Source organism: Schistocerca cancellata, chromosome 8 (genome assembly GCF_023864275.1).
Source record: "Schistocerca cancellata isolate TAMUIC-IGC-003103 chromosome 8, iqSchCanc2.1, whole genome shotgun sequence".
NCBI lineage: Eukaryota > Metazoa > Arthropoda > Insecta > Orthoptera > Acrididae > Schistocerca > Schistocerca cancellata.
In genome coordinates, this window is record NC_064633.1 from 578,152,198 (window position 1) to 578,169,059 (window position 16,862).

General features: G+C 36.9%; 1 protein-coding gene across 9 annotated transcripts in view; it reads right to left on the reverse strand.

Moving 5' to 3' along the window:
* Positions 1 to 10,124: 10,124 nt before the first annotated feature.
* LOC126095132 (AT-rich interactive domain-containing protein 2) overlaps positions 10,125 to 16,862 on the reverse strand; it is a 313,112-nt gene continuing 306,374 nt past the window's right edge. For all 9 annotated transcript variants that reach the window (XM_049909846.1, XM_049909844.1, XM_049909845.1 and 6 more), the window contains one exon: positions 10,125 to 11,710. In XM_049909846.1, coding sequence (XP_049765803.1) covers positions 11,596 to 11,710 — 115 coding nt within the window. In that variant the 3' untranslated portion in view covers positions 10,125 to 11,595. The remainder of the gene's footprint in view (positions 11,711 to 16,862) is intronic.

Genomic DNA, 16,862 nt, shown 5'->3' on the forward strand with positions numbered 1-16,862 from the left:
TAATGTCAAAGTGAAATGTGACTGGCTGACCACTTACAAAAACACAGGTGAGCCAGTCACCCACATTAAAAGCATCTCCCCAAAATTTTTGGAGATAAGCTGGTCATGTCACAAAATATTAAAGTTTAACCACATTCCTATCAGTGTCACTTAAAAGAAAGGGCAAAATCTGTCATTGCCCTCTGGCCTGAAAATGAAACACCGTCTACTAAAATGTGGTGCATAGTTATCTGTACACCACAATGATCACAAGTTGGAGGATCCTCTTCCCAGAACAAGAAGCCATGTGTCATAGAACTGTGGCCTATGTGAAGATGAGTAAGCAGGACCTCATCCCGTCTTTGTGGCTGAAAGTAGGTACACCATGGCCATGTAGTGGGCTTTACTATGTGCGGCTTATTATTAATCATTTCCAGCCACTCATCTTCTCATCAATGCATGACTCTGTACCTCAACAGTGGGACGAGTGCATGCAAGAGGATGGCACACTGAACTAGCTGAGGATCAAGACACACCTACACCTACCCTTTTGTTCCCCATAATACCCATAAATTCTGACACCCTCTTTCCTGACGAAGCAACGGTTGGTTGCGAAAGCTTGAATTTTGTGTGTTTGTTTGTGTGTCTATCGACCTGCCAGCACTTTCGTTTGGTAAGTCACATCATCTTTGCTTTTAGACGTATTTTTCCCACGTGGAATGTTTCCCTATATATATATATATATATATATATATATATATGGGAAACATTCCACGTGGGAAAAATACGTCTATCGACCTGCCAGCGCTTTTATATATATATATATATAAAATGTGACTTACCAAACGAAAGTGCTGGCAGGTCGATAGACACACAAACATACACACAAAATTCAAGCTTTCACAACCCATGGTTGCTTCATCAGGAAAGAGGGAAGGAGAGGGAAAGACGAAAGGATGTGGGTTTTAAGGGAGAGGTATTGTATACCTGTCCCTTTTTCCCCCTAAGGAAGTATTTCCGCTTCCGGGATTGGAATGACTCCTTAACCTCTCCCTTAAAACCCACATTCTTTCGTCTTTCCCTCTCCTTCCCTCTTTCCTGATGAAAGGGGGTTGCGAAAGCTTGAAATTTGTGTGTGTGTGGTTTTTATTGTGTCTATCTACCAGCGCTTTCTCGTTTGATAAGTCACAGCATTTTTTAATATATTTTTCCCATGTGGAAAAAAATATATATATACATTCAGAAAATAAATCTAATGGCATTAATGTTTATCAGTTAGTGTTTAAAACAAATTGATAAATATGTGGAAAAAATTGAACGGTGCATTTCTCATGTCTTTTCAGTATGCCTTTACAAACTGACAGATTTTTCATCAATGAGGACTTCCTTTTGTTTTTACAAAAAACAATAAAGGAACATTTGTTTGCTACAAATAATTCGTTTCTCAAAATATTTGGCTTCAAACTTGACACAATTTAACATGGGTTTGAACCAATTCCAGAAACATTTTTTCCACTCCAATATCAGTACCTCAAACAGGATTTAACAGCTTCTGAAGGAGATGTAAATTAGTGTTCATAGCCACTTTTCCCCCATATGGGAATGAAAAAAAAATGCTATGAGATAATTCACGTGAATGTAGGAAATGCTTCTATCAAATAAAAAAATTGTTTGATGTTCTGTGGGACACCTGCAATTGTCATAAAGAACAATGACAAGTCATTTTTGTTTGATTGTACTGGTTTTATTGATTACCTGTGGCAAACTAACTGTTGTTTATCATTCTGTATTAACTGTTCCTCTAAAGAAATAGTTGTAATATGTCCTGTGTAACCACAGAAACAAGCAAAAATTTTCTTGGACGTGCTTCAGAAAAAAAAAAAAAAAACATGTTTGTTAGTTTTGACTCATCTTGGAACATCTTGCTTAGTTTCTGGCACATGAAGTTTTGTCTGCTCTTGTGATGATGTATACAGATTTTGCATTACCTCAAACAAAATCTTTGAGCATTTCCTTACATCAACTTAGATGAGCTGTGCTTAAGATTCGGTTAAAACTGTGCAGTATCCATTGGGAACAAATATTTTATGAATCTGAAAGCTCACGCAAAATTGAACGTACTGCCATGTTTGATTCACTTGGTGGTACCTCATCTCACAGCAAGTCTGGTTGACCTTGTCGAAATTCATCACTGATGGAAGCATGATGACAACTAAGTTCTGCAAATTATCTGAAGGTGATTGATTATCAAATGATCAACAGAGTGATTCAATACATTGTTGACAACTTAGGTCTTGGTGGAAATAAAAATTAAAAAATAAATAAAAATTACCAAATGAAATTGTTCACAAAAAGTTCAGTTTTTAAAAAGAATTTTTGTTTAACCAACTACTCTGACAGTTAATGAGTTGCCAATGTTTGACAATAACAAATTTTGAAACAATAGTGACATATAGTGGTTGTTTATAAAGCTCAGAATGTGACACTTGTATTACCAACTGTGTTCAATAACTTCTCATAGAAAAGTCACTGGAAGAAAACAAATTTCTCAAGTATCTCTTGAAGCATCTCAAGGAAAACTGAAGTGTCTGCCCTCTCAAAGATAAGCACATAAAACAACGTACTTACAGCATAAAAACTGCTCCATACTAGTGTTGTTATCTAACTCTTCTGCCCTCTCTTGAATGAGCATGCAAAACAATGTACTGCTAGCATAAAAACTGCTCCATAGTAGTGTTGTTATCATGTTAAATCTAAAGCTCCGTTCACAGAACTTAAGTTAAGCCAGTGCTGATGTGATCTCAAAAAACAGTTGTGCTAACAGACCAGAAAGAATGGCAGTTCTCCATACATATACAACAGTTTTAAATTTGAGTTTTTAGTTTAACATGGAAAAAAGTTTATTTACAAAAATAAATGGCATAGAACTGAACTTAGCTAGAATGGTATTTACAATGTTTCATATTGGATAAAATTGTATTTCCTCTTCCACTGGACTAGGCTATGGTTTTTTTCTGTTAATGTGAAGTTCAACAGAACAGTTTTTACTGCATGCCCAGTAACATCAAATAAAAATAAGTTATGTAGATCACAGTTTCTTTTAATAATTATCAATAACAGCAATAGTAGTAGTTGTTGTTGTTGTCTTCAGTCCTGAGACTGCTTTGATGCAGCTCTCCATGCTACTCTATCCTGTGCAAGCTTCTTCATCTCCCAGTGCTTACTGCAACCTACATCCTTCTGAATCTGCTTAGTGTACTCATCTCTTGGTCTCCCTCTACGATTTTTACCCTCCACGCTGCCCTCCAATGCTAAATTTGTGATCCCTTGATGCCTCAGAATATGTCCTACCAACCAGTCCCTTCTTCTTGTCAAGTTGTGCCACAAACTCCTCTTCTCCCCAATTCTATTCAATACCTCCTCATTAGTTACATGATCTACCCATTTCAGCATTCTTCTGTAGCACCACATTTCAAAAGCTTCTATTCTCTTCTTGTCCAAACTATTTATCGTCCATGTTTCACTTCCATACATGGCTACACTCCATACAAATACTTTCAGAAACGACTTCCTGACACTTAAATCTATACCCGATGTTAACAAATTTCTCTTCTTCAGAAACGCTTTCCTTGCCGTTGCCAGTCTACATTTTATACCCTCTCTACTTCGACCATCATCAGTTATTTTGCTCCCCAAATAGCAAAACTCCTTTACTACTTTAAGTGATGTTCATCTTATATCCTCCTTTCAAGACACAGTCCATTCCGTTCAACTGCTCTTCCAAGTCATTTGCTGTCTCTGACAGAATTACAATGTCATCAGCAAACCTAAACGTTTTTATTTCTTCTCCATGGATTTTAATACCTACTCCAAATTTTTCTTTTGTTTCCTTTACTGCTTGCTCAATATACAGATTGAATAACATTGGGGACAGGCTACAGCCCTGTCTCACTCCCTTCCCAACCACTGCTTACCTTTCATGCCCCTCGACTCTTATAACTGCCATCTGGTTTTTGTACAAATTGTAAATAGCTTTTTGCTCCCTGTATTTTACCCCTGCCACCTTTAGAATTTGAAAGAGAGTATTACAGTCACCATTGTCAAAAGCTTTCTCTAAGTCTACAAATGCCAGAAATGTAGGTTTGCCTTTCCTTAATCATTCTTCTTAAGATAAGTCGTAGGGTCAGTATTGCCTCAAATGTTCCAACATTTCTGCGGAATCCAAACTGATCTTCGCCGAGGTCGGCATCTACCAGTTTTTCCATTCGTCTGTAAAGAATTCGCATTAGTATTTTGAAGCTGTGACTTATTAAACTGATAGTTCGGTAATTTTCACAGCTGTCAACACCTGCTTTCTTTGGGATTGGAATTATTATATTCTTCTTGAAGTCTGAGGGTATTTCGCCTGTCTCATACATCTTGCTCACCAGATGGTAGAGTTTTTGTCCGGACTGGCTCTCCCAAGGCCGTCAGTAGTTCTAATGGAATGTTGTCTACTCCCGGGGCCTTGTTTCGACTCAGGTCTTTCAGTGCTCTGTCAAACTCTTCATGCAGTATCATATCTCCCATTTCATCTTCATCCACATTCTCTTCCATTTCCATAATATTGTCCTCAAGTACATCGCCCTTGTGTAGACCCTCTATATACTCCTTCCACCTTTCTGCTTTTCCTTCTTTGCTTAGAACTGGCTTTCCATCTGAGCTCTTGATATTCATACAAGTGCTTCTCTTTTCTCCTAAGGTCTCTTTAACTTTCCTGTAGGCATATCTATCTTACCCCTAGTGAGGTAAGCCTCTACATCCTTACATTTGTCCTCTAGCCATCCCTGCTTAGCTATTTTACACTTCCTGTCGATCTCATTTTTGAGACGTTTGTATTCCTTTTTGCCTACCTTTCATCAAATAAATTCAATATTTCTTCTGTTACCCAAGGATTTCTACTATCCCTCGTATTTTTACCTGCTTGATCCTCTGCTGCCTTCACTACTTCATCCCTCAGAGCTACCCATTCTTATTCTACTGTATTTCTTTCCCCCATTCCTGTCAATTGTTCCCTTATGCTCACCCTGATACTCTGTACAACCTCTGGTTTAGTCAGTTTATCCAGGTCCCATCTCCTTAAATTCCCACCTGTTTGCAGTTTCTTCAGTTTTAATCTACAGTTCATAACCAACAGATTGTGGTCAGAGTCCACATCTGCCCCTAGAAATGTATTACAATTTAAAACCTGGTTCCTAAATCTCTGTCTTACCATTATATAATCTATCTGATACCTTCTAGTACCTCCAGAATTTTTCCATGTATACAACGTTTTTTCATGATTCTTGAACGAAGTGTTAGCTATGATTAAGTTACGCTCTGTGCAAAATTCTACCAGGCGGCTTCCTCTTTCATTTCTTCCCCCCAATCCATATTCACCTACTACGTTTCCTTCTCCCCCTTTTCCTACTACCGAATTCCAGTCACCCATGACTATTAAATTTTCGTCTCCCTTCACTACCTGAATAATTTCTTTTATCTCATCATACATTTCATCAATTTCTTCATCATCTGCAGAGCTAGTTGGCATATAAACTTGTACTACTGTAGTAGGCATGGGCTTCGTGTCTATCTTGGCCACAATAATGCGTTCACTATGCTGTTGGTAGTAGCTTACCCGCACTCATTTTTTATTCATTATTAAACCTACTCCTGCATTACCCCTATTTGATTTTGTATTTATAACCCTGTATTCACCTGACCAGAAGTCTTGTTCCTCCTGCCACCGAACTTCACTAATTCCCACTATATCTAACTTCAACCTATCCATTTCCCTTTTTAAATTTTCTAACGTACCTGCCCGATTAAAGGATCTGACATTCCACGCTCCGATCCGTAGAACACCAGTTTTCTTTCTCCTGATAACAGTGTAATAATAATAATAAGAAGAAGAAGAATAAATAATAAATGAGGAAGGAGGGTAGCTACTATGAATGCATATTGGATTCATTATCGTAGTCAAGACAGACACAAATCCAACAATCACCACACTAGTACAATTTATATGCCAACTAGATTTGCAGGCAGATCTTGAAAAGATGAAAGAATGTACAATCAGGTAAAACAAAGTATTTAAATAGTTAAAGGAGATGGAAACTTCATTGTGAAATGTGACTGGAGATCAGCAGTACGAAAGGGAAGAGAAGGAAAAATAGTAGAGCAATGTAGACTGGGAGAAATGAATGCAAGAAAATGGGAGAGCCCTAGGGACACTGACTGATTACATTAAGATAACGCAGAGATTTCAAAACCAGTTTTTAAACTGTTAGACACTTCCTGGGGCATTTTTGGACTCTAACCACATTGTTCTGTTTATGAACTGTAAAATAAAACTGCAGAAACATAAAATTAAAGAGAGGGCAGAAATTTAACAAATCAGGGGTGGTAGAAGGTTTCCAGAGGGAGCACTAGGCAACTCTGGACTGAAGCAGGGAAAGGAACAAAAACAGAAAATGAATGGATAGCTTTGAGAGATGAAATAGAAAAGAATCATAGGGCCATATAGATAAAATGTCAAGGTCTAGCAGAAATCCTTGGATAGCTCAGGAGGCACAGAATTTAACTGATGAAAGGAGAAGATGCAGCAAATGAACAGGTAAAAGGAATACACACACCTAAAAAATGACAGTGACAGAGAGTGCAAAATGGCTAAGCAGGAATGGCAATACGACAAGTGTAAGGCAGTAGAAACATGCGTAACTAAGGAAGAGAGAGATCTGTCTATAGGAAAATTGAAGAGGCCTTTGGAGAAAAGGTGAGCAACTGTACGATTATATCAAGAGCTCAGATGGCCGGTAGTATTAAGTGAAGAATGGAAAGCTGAAAGATGGAAGGAGTATATAGTGGGTCTATATAAGGGGCAAAAACTTGAGAACTGTATCACAGAATCTTAGAAGATAGGCTGAAGAAAGATAAATCTACATTTATATCATTTGTACATTATAGAAAGCTTTTGACAATGTGAACTAGACTGTACACTTCAGAATTTTGAAGGTAGCAGGGATAAAATACAGAGACTGAAATGTTATTTACAACTTCTACAGAAACCAGACTGCATTTATGAACTGAAAAACATGAAAGGGAAGCCACAGTTGAGAGGGGAGCGAGACATGGTTGTAGCCTATCCCAGATGTTAAATCTGTACATACAGCAAGCTGTGAAGAGATTTAAAAATTCAGGGAGAAGAAATAAAAACTTTACAGTTAGCTAATGACATTGTAATTCTGTCAGGGGTGGCTACAGACTGGAAGAGCAGCTGAAAGCATTGGACAGTGTCTTGAAAAGGGGTTACAAGATGAACATCAATGAAAGTAAAACAAGGGTAATTGAATGTAGTGAAATGATATTGGGCAGTGCTGAGGGAATTTGATTAAGAAATGAGACACAAACAGTAGTAGGTACATTTTGTTATTTGGGTAGCAAAAATAACAAATTGTGTCTGAAGTATGGATAATATAAAATGTATGCACACAATGACAAGGAAATCATTTCTGAAAAAGTGGAATTCGTTAACACCTAATATAAATTTAAGTGTTAGGAGGTCTTTTTTGAAGGTATCTATCTGGAGAGTCACCATGTATGGAAGTGAAATATGGACAATAGGCAACACAAAAAAAAAAAATAAGTTTTTCGAAATGTGGTGCCACAGAAGAATGCTGAAGCTTAAATAGGTATATCAAATAACAAATAAGGAGTTGCTCCTTGAATCATGAGCCTTCTGGCTGGTTTGACACAGCCTGCCACAGATCCCTCTCCTGCGGTAACCCTTTCATCTCAGGAGTAACACTCATACCATATGTCTTCAATTATGTGTTGTATGCATTCCAATCTCTGTCTCACCCTACAATTATTGTCCTCTATAGCTCCCTCTAGTACCATGGAGGTTATTCCCTGATGTCTTAACACTTGTTCTATCATCCTGCCTCTTCCTCTGTCAGTGTTTTCCAGACAACACTTTCTTAATTCTGAACTGCAACATAAGAAATTTTGCTATATCAAAACTATTGTATGGTTCACCCCCCCCCCCCCCCCTTTTTGTGCGTCCAGACCTGCAACCCAAACATAATACAGTAATTCAAATATTAAAATATGGAGTGGTATGAGTGGTTATTTGTGTGCATGAGTTGGAATCTAAAGGCTGGTGGGGGCGGGGGGGGGGGGGGGGGGGGGGGGGGGGCGAGGGCATTGTGATACATTTTTAAAAAATTGGGCATTGTAACATATTTACATTCTAAATGTGAGTGCAAAACAAATGTAACTTATCTGAAACAATGATACCTTAACATATCCTCTGTCACACACTGTATGATAGTTTAGGGAGTATACATGTAGGTGAAAAAAATTCTCTCTTCTAACAGGACTTGTTGCTGAATACTCAGCCACATGTAATGTAATTTGGTTTCCGTATGACACTTCCAAACAGCTGAAGACACTCTTGTTTCCTGATTTACATATGCTGAAAATCTGTGAAACAGCTTATATTCCTGTGGTAAAAGCTACCCTGCTACAAATAAAAAGAATATAATAATTCAATTTCCAGAAGCCTGGGACAAAATATTGGATGTATATGCATCAAACCTGACGGAATCAATTAATAAATACTTCCAAGGAGCACTACTTACGCCAGAGAAACAGTATATCTGTTTACAAAACAGCACTTAATATGACACTTTTTATGTACTCTGTCTACTCGGCCCCCCACCCCCCCCCCCCCCCCCATTTCAATTTTCTGCTTTTTTATGCTCACACTGTCACAGCAATTTATCTCCATATGACCATTAATGTCAAACTTTCTTCATACCACAACACGTTTGCTAAGTTTCCAGATACAGTCTACAAATGTTAGCACAGAGATTTAGCAACAGGAAATATAACAAGAAAAAAGAAAAAGGTAGACAAAGAGTTCGAATAGCTGATGCACTTCTAAAATGGATGCTTGCTTGAAGCTTTATTTCACGATTCGATGTTTCATTATTTTGCACTCTTCATATGTAAAATTGTACTTCGACATCTACAACCTGTGGTGCATGATTTTGTTAATACATTGACTTGTTGCCTACACAAGTTCCAAAGCTGAAATATCAGCACACATGAAGAAAAAAAGAAAAAATAAATAAAAAAAATAAAATAACATGCACTTCATGTACATGAAGGTACTGAAATAAAATCAGTCCACCCGAAGAAAATGAGTAACATACTTTTGTTATTAGTCATTCCTGCATTAGTGGAGCTACTAAGCTACTAGATGACGCCCAACTGCCTCAATGTATTTTGCATTTCATCTAATGGTGAATCATGCCTGCTGCTGTTGGTTGTATCTCACAATCCTTTCTCTCTTCCAGAATAAATTTTCACTCTACAGCAGTGTGTGCATCGATAAGGAATTTCCTGGCATATTAAAACTGCATTCCAGATAGGGACTCAAACCTCTGACACTGGTAGCTAACTTTTGTTGCTACCTCTGTTTGTGTCTCTGTCTGTTGGCACCTTCAAACCGGACCATTTCTGTGTCACTTCAGTATTTTAGTTTTATAGTTGTTAGAGACTTCCTACTCTGAACCACAGTTGTGAATTGAGTAGCTTTGTAGCTTTGCAAAAAATATTATCAAGAATTAAGTGCATGTTTCAGTTCAGATACAACACATACGATTTCTCAGAATCACAGAGCCAATGATATGTAATTTTGGGTATTACATCCACAGCGTTTGGATTGCACATGAAAATAAAAATCATATGCTTCAGCCTGCAATCTCGAATACCACTTTGATTAATAGGTCTAATTCACACATCAAACCACAATTTACATCTTCAGCATGTTTCCTGTTGATTGTAATCACAGTCTAATTCACAGGTAATAGCCATAAAAAGGTATGTTAATCTACATAAGTAACTTACCCGTAACTGCAGCAGTTTTCTTTTGCTTGCTACAGTTTTCTTTTGCTTCCTAGCTAGAATGAGATGGCATGCATGTTTGATTCTGATACACTATACAGCAAGAGGATAAAAAGCTTAGACAAAAAGCAGACTTTACATAACAAAGTCTGATCTACGAAGGGATTCTTTATGATAATCTTACACGAATAGAGGTGTAAGCTTCTCATTAACAATTTTAGTGTCACTGATCCATAAACTCTTTAATCATTTGCCAACATATCTAGCACAAAACCATTGTACAGACAACAGCAGACAAATACTATGGTGATACAGAAATTACATGTTACAAATCAATAAATGCAATTATTTATTTCTGAATTCTGGTGGACATTTTACAGTGCCTCTAATTTTTCTACTCTTCAATATAAAATAAATAACAGTCAATAAAAAGTACATGAGAATGTGCCAAATGCTGTGCCCACAGTAATGCTCGATTTTATGTTGCCCATGTCATACATAAACAGAAAGTCTGGGCTGTTTGAAATTTTGCGTGTTACATGACACTTGTCTACAATGCAGCCAACACATTCACATTTCCTTATGGAATGATTGTATCACATTAAACAATAACCTATGGCATTAGAATAAAACTTTTCATTGCAGAAACAAGTCATTTTAGGATTGATATATAAAGCACATATCTTTTTAATGTTTTATCGTATTTCAAGTTAGCCACAACTGACTGTATTAAAAATAACACATAATCAGTATCAGCTTTTTTCTGTGTCTTTCTTTTTTCACAAATCCTGTTGATAATACTGGTTTATAAAATGTGATCAATTGAGTTATATTTGTAATCCAGTGATAAAGTATGACACTTCTATGCCGTATGAACGCAGAACTAAGGTAACACAGTCTATCTCTCTCTCTTTCTCTTCCTTTTTACCAAACCTGGGCTGCATGTTCTTCGTTCAAGGATTTCATACAAAAGAAAGTAAAAGAACTGTAATGTCCATCAGCAAATAATTTTTTTCCATTTTGTCTGTACACATCCAAATTTTTCACAGAGCTGATAAATCCGTACACAGTACAGAAATTTTATTTGAAAGCTTATGTTCATAGCTATGTACATGACTTGTGTATCTACATTTTTCCAATAAATACTAGAAAAAGAATTGCACATCCATTTCCATGGCTACACATAACACAAATTACATAAAAAATGAGAAATAAATGGCATTTTCTGACATCCCAGGACTTTTATGTCAGTTAAATACTAAGAATGAGATGCCTGCATGCCTCTTAGGTCCACGTCATTAAGGAGGCATGAGGCATCCCGCACAGTCCAACACACACCATTCTTTTTTCACTGTTCAGCGGTTATCATAAATTATATTTCGTAAAAAAATTTCCAGTCATCGCACTAATATTATACATTCAAAGTTTTTACACAGTTATCTAGCTTCACTTTTAACAAGTCTATTATATACTCACTTTCCAAGCGTTTTAAACATTTGTACACTTCAAACATTTCACATACACCACTAAAACTCCTGCCCCACGATTAAAAAGGGAAGTATTAAAACGTGACAGCTGAGAAATGTAGAAGAGACAGTGAAGCTGGGGAAGGAAATAAATATGAGCTGAACAGATGACAGTGGAAAAGTCACATACTGCTGCTGCACTATGATGCTCCTAGATGGGTCACCTCTGGCCTGCTTGTTGATTCATGTCATACAGCACCTGTGCAATAGTTCGCGAAGATTCCACATTGCTTAGCGCTATGCCCGCAAGATGAGGCTCGTAACTGCGAAGAAACCTGTCAAAGAGACACAGCAGGAATTAAAATGATTTTGAAATACACTAAATTTATTTAGTCCCAGATTACAAAAACAATTTCGAATGTTTGAAACTTACAAGGACTATAAAATAAAAATAAACAACCATCAAAGGAGAAAACTAACAGCGAGATCAGAATTGACACACACGTCTTGTAAACTTAGGTTTCATGTATTGCAAATACAAATGGTCAAAATAATGTGCAATCTGATATGCATGTCAGTCAACATCAGAAACAATCCCCCTTTTCCTCCCTGAGGAAGAAATATATTCATTCAGAAAGTTAGGACTGTTATTTTCAACTGCAAGTGTTTCTATCAGCACTTCATCTCATGGAGGTTAGATTTAACTGGATTATCCTGTCTCCTTGTAATTTTACAGTTTAAAAGTTGTATCTGAGAGGCACAATCCAAAAGCCTTTTTCTTACTGTTGATGCCACAGGACATCACTTAATACCAATACTTCAGGTATACATGGTCAACCTGCTGTTGAATATTTCCTTTCTCAGTACCCCTTCAATCCAATGCAAATAAAAACCACACACACACACACACACACACACACACACACACACACACACACACACACACACCAATGTTTTATGACTTCAGCAAATTATTATTTCACTTTTGATGGTCAAATATAAATGTCAAGTACCGTATTTACTCGAATCTAAGCCGCACTTTTTTTCCAGTTTTTGTAATCCAAAAAACCGCCCGCGGCTTAGAATCGAGTGCAAAGCAAGCGGAAGTTCTGAAAAATGTTGGTGGGTGCCGCCACAACTAACTTATGCCGTCGAATATATGTAGCGCTACAAAGGCATGCTTTGTAGGCACAAAGATAAATACTGGGCACTAAATCCTCTGCGTCAGTAAATAAATAAAAAATAAATAAATAAATAAATAAAAAGGAAGGTGGAAGACCAGCTTTTTTTTCTCCGCCCCGAGTTTCGACCACTGCATTTTCATACATTATCCAACGAAGTAAATACAAATTCCATATTGTTCATCTTCGAATGTAGCAGCATTTCAATGTATTACGAAAATCCGACTGGCAAGACTGTTTGGGATGTTTGTCAATATGGCCAACTCTACATTCTGAATTTTTTCCTACCTATGAGAAGAGATGGTTGCTAATAGGAAATTCTATGAATTGTGAATCACATGCAGTATTCTCTTCACCATAAGAATAATAAGAATATAAACATTTTGCCATGTATTGTTATGTGTTTGTTGCTCTCTCATTTAAATCCTGTCTGCCTAATAAACTACGAAACTAGAGTGAGACAACAGCAAACGCGGAAGAATATACATATCATGTCATGTTTATATTCGTATTACTCTTATGCCTAATAGTGATACAGTCAGAAATGAAGCACAGCAATTGACTAGATTTTTAAATCTAAGATGACTCTAATTTCTGTGCAGAATGTAATGTACTAAAGAGGTGTTTGCGAAGATTTTCAAACAGAGAAGAATTTTTGCTAAACTCTCATTCAGAACATCTTCTATCATACGCAGTGTATTATTTGGTTCTTGTTGATCATTATCAAAGAAAGCAGCAGTGTAAGTAACAACAAATTGCAGTCTCTTGCCATTGTTCCGCTAATGAGACGATTCCTCTCTTTTGTTTGTTTTAATTGTAAGCAGCAGTAGTGCGCACAAAAGCAAGCCATGCCGCGAGCCGCGACAGGCCGTAAACACGCACTATCAGAATGCGACAAACAATGCATGACACAGTACAGTAATGCATTTTCAGCTTAGAGTGACGTAAACACCTATAACAAAGAAAACGGCGCTTATCAGATCAAAGAAAAGTAAGCAATCAATTCAAACCAGACGAAGCAAGTGAAAAAGGAAGGGTACCCATACAAATACGGACGGAGCGCCTGACGCATAGCAATGGCTAGCTTGGAAAAGCTAAACTGCTAAGGTTACGACTCGAACCAAACTACTGTAGCTGTATCGTCATTCAGTCGACCTAAATTGTGTCTCATATTACAATGGACCAACTTTGTTTCGATTTGGACATGCGGCCTAAAACTTTTCTCTCCCCTTGAATTTAGAGTCTCATATTTCAGGTGCGGCTTAGATTCGGGAAAATTTTTTTTCCTTGATTTTGAGTCTCATTTTTCAGGTGCGGCTTAGATTCGAGTAAATACGGTAAATGCCAATACCATCATGAAAAAGATCTCTCCAATACAAACCACTTAATGGTTCATCCAGAGTGAACTTCCTTGTAGCCCCAAAACTAACAGTATCCAGTCTAACACTTTGAGAAGTACAAACTGATCTTGAGCCCACTTCCTCAAACAGATCAACTCATCTTCTAATGTGAAATTCTAAATCCAAATTTACTTTTCTTCATGTACATGTTCACCAGTCTCATGGTTATTTTCACATACCTGTGCACACTAAGTTCATCAATAATGTTTGGTATCTTCATTGTCCCCCCACCCCCCACCCCCACCCCCACCCCCCTTGTAGTTTTAAGAACTGGTTACCATCCTTGTAGACTCGGATATTATGAGAAATAGAACTGCTTAAATGCAAACTATCAGCAAACATACTACCAACCTTGCAAATACTGTTGCATCCTGAAACTACCTCTGCACGAGCTGATGTGTAAATAGACCTCCCAACATACTCTTGCTCAAGCCAAACAAAATGTTGCCCACTAAGAATAAAATATAAATTATTCTGTTTATCATGTAACACCGTTGGAAACAACTTCATAAATTAGCTTCTATACTTAAGATATGATTTCCTCCAACTCTGCCAAAAATCCTGCAGTTGCCCCAGAGCAACCTTCCATTAGCCATTACACCCCCATTTTACACTCATCATAAATTAATCATACAAAATCACCCTATGGAAGTGCTGCCACTGCCAAACCTGCACCACACAACCAACCAGCACCACACAATGAACAATTTATTTCCTTCCATCTTTTACTTATTTATTTCTAATTTATAACATCTGATTTTGGCTCTCAAGTTTCATTCTTTGGCTAGCAAAAATCTTTAAAATCCGTATTAAATTAAAAACAGTCCCAAAGAGAAAGAGCCACATGATTGTTCAGAAACCAATCAATTTTCAATAACAGTATCTGCATAGAACTTTCATTACCTGTCAGAAATCTGTTACATTAGAGATTTCATTTTTTCCATCATGTAATCATCCTTAATACAACTGACTGAACACTTTTTGTTTCAGGCTGTGAGCCCTCAAATGCAAAGAAGAATTTCCTAGTAAAATATTATAAAAATTCTGCGATACATTATCACAAAGGAAGAAACACAAGATTAATAGAAGAAAAACCTGTTTTTATAATGAAGGTCTCATGTGATTACCTGACAGGTTATCAATGCACAATATGTATCACCCACTCAGTAGGGAGAGGTGGGAGGGAAATTGCATGAAAGCCAATTTTGTATTCTATCAATCTGAATGGTTCTTGTGCAAATACTGTTTTCAGCCAACAACAGTGAAAGCCTCTGCTTTGAATACATGTTCTTTTTCTAAATGCAGCCTCTTTCTGCTCACCTCTTGTGCCTACTTCTCAGGGGCACGGCATTTTCATTTTCTCTTATAACTATAGGAAAGACCAGGTAGCTCTTCTGCTTTTTTTTTTTTATGCTTGTCAGCAAAGCATCTCAAAATTTCTTTTCAAATTAAATTTATCAAAGAACAGCAACAAGGTAATTGCATTCTGAGAGTTGTTAAACATTTCAAGTTGAACAGTGTCTCTCTCATAGTCTTGGTACAAACTTATTTTTTTCCAATTTCAAATTTGTCTTACACAAAATACCAAATTTGGAAAGACACTTTCCCTCCTCTGACTGTACTTGTTCCAATATATTACTTCCTAGTTTTAGCAAATAAAAATTATACAATCCAGATTATAAATTAGACTCTGGTTTTACATACATTTATGATATGGATATTGCAATATTGCTGTAGTTTGTATGTTTGTTTGATTTTAGAACAATTTTCCTACATAAACATTCGTCACTCTTGTGAATTGGGAAAATGTAATTCAGGTGTTCGGATTGTATGCCAGTAGTAACAGAAAAACTGGAAGAAGATTACAAAATAATTTTACAAGCTCCTGCTGACTGATAATGGCGAGTTTTAGACCAACCCATGCAGCGTTATATCCTCGTGATGTTAGATCTTAAGAATTTTTAGCTCACTAAACTAAATCTGAAGTTAAGACACAAAAAAAGGGAAATTAAAACAAAACAATATATCACATGAACACATTGTTGACAGATGTAAAAATTACAGAACTATCAGTTTAATAAGTCACAGCTGCAAAATACTAACACGAACTCTTTACAGACGAATGGAAAAACTAGTAGAAGCTGACCTCGGGGAAGATCAGTTTGGATTCCGTAGAAATATTGGAACACGTGAGGCAATACTGACCTTACGACTTATCTTAGAAGAAAGATTAAGGAAAGGCAAACCTACGTTTCTAGCATTTGTAGACTTAGAGAAAGCTTTTGACAATGTTGACTGGAATACTCTCTTTCAAATTCTAAAGGTGGCAGGGGTAAAATACAGGGAGCGAAAGGCTATTTACAATTAGTACAGAAACCAGATGGCAGTTATAAGAGCCGAGGGACATGAAAGGGAAGCAGTGGTTGGGAAGGGACTTGTTTATTATCCAATAAGGGTTATCTGAATATTCTACTATGTTTACCCGCTGACATAACTGGAACTGGTTAACTTTCTGGAAAGTAGAAATGTTTGACTTAATTTTGTTCATAATAATCAATGTCCTTGGAAAGCCTGCTATTGTGCCACTCGTTATTTAAATAGACACACCACGTAAGTTTCGTTCATTATTTAAATAATTAAACCCCACACCATTTACGTATTTATTCACGCGTAGAATGATGCTTCACAGAATTTATTCGCTTTGCCAAGTGCCAATATTCAAGTACACATTTTGTGTGATTTTTGCATATGTGCTGAGCTGCGTCTCGTGCAATCTCGTCATCATTTTTTGCTTTCAATCACACACACACACACACACACACACACACACACTGTGTGTGTGAAACACAACACAAAATACTAATGTAAATATCAGTCTTTCAATGTTTAAACCACAAACATTTGAG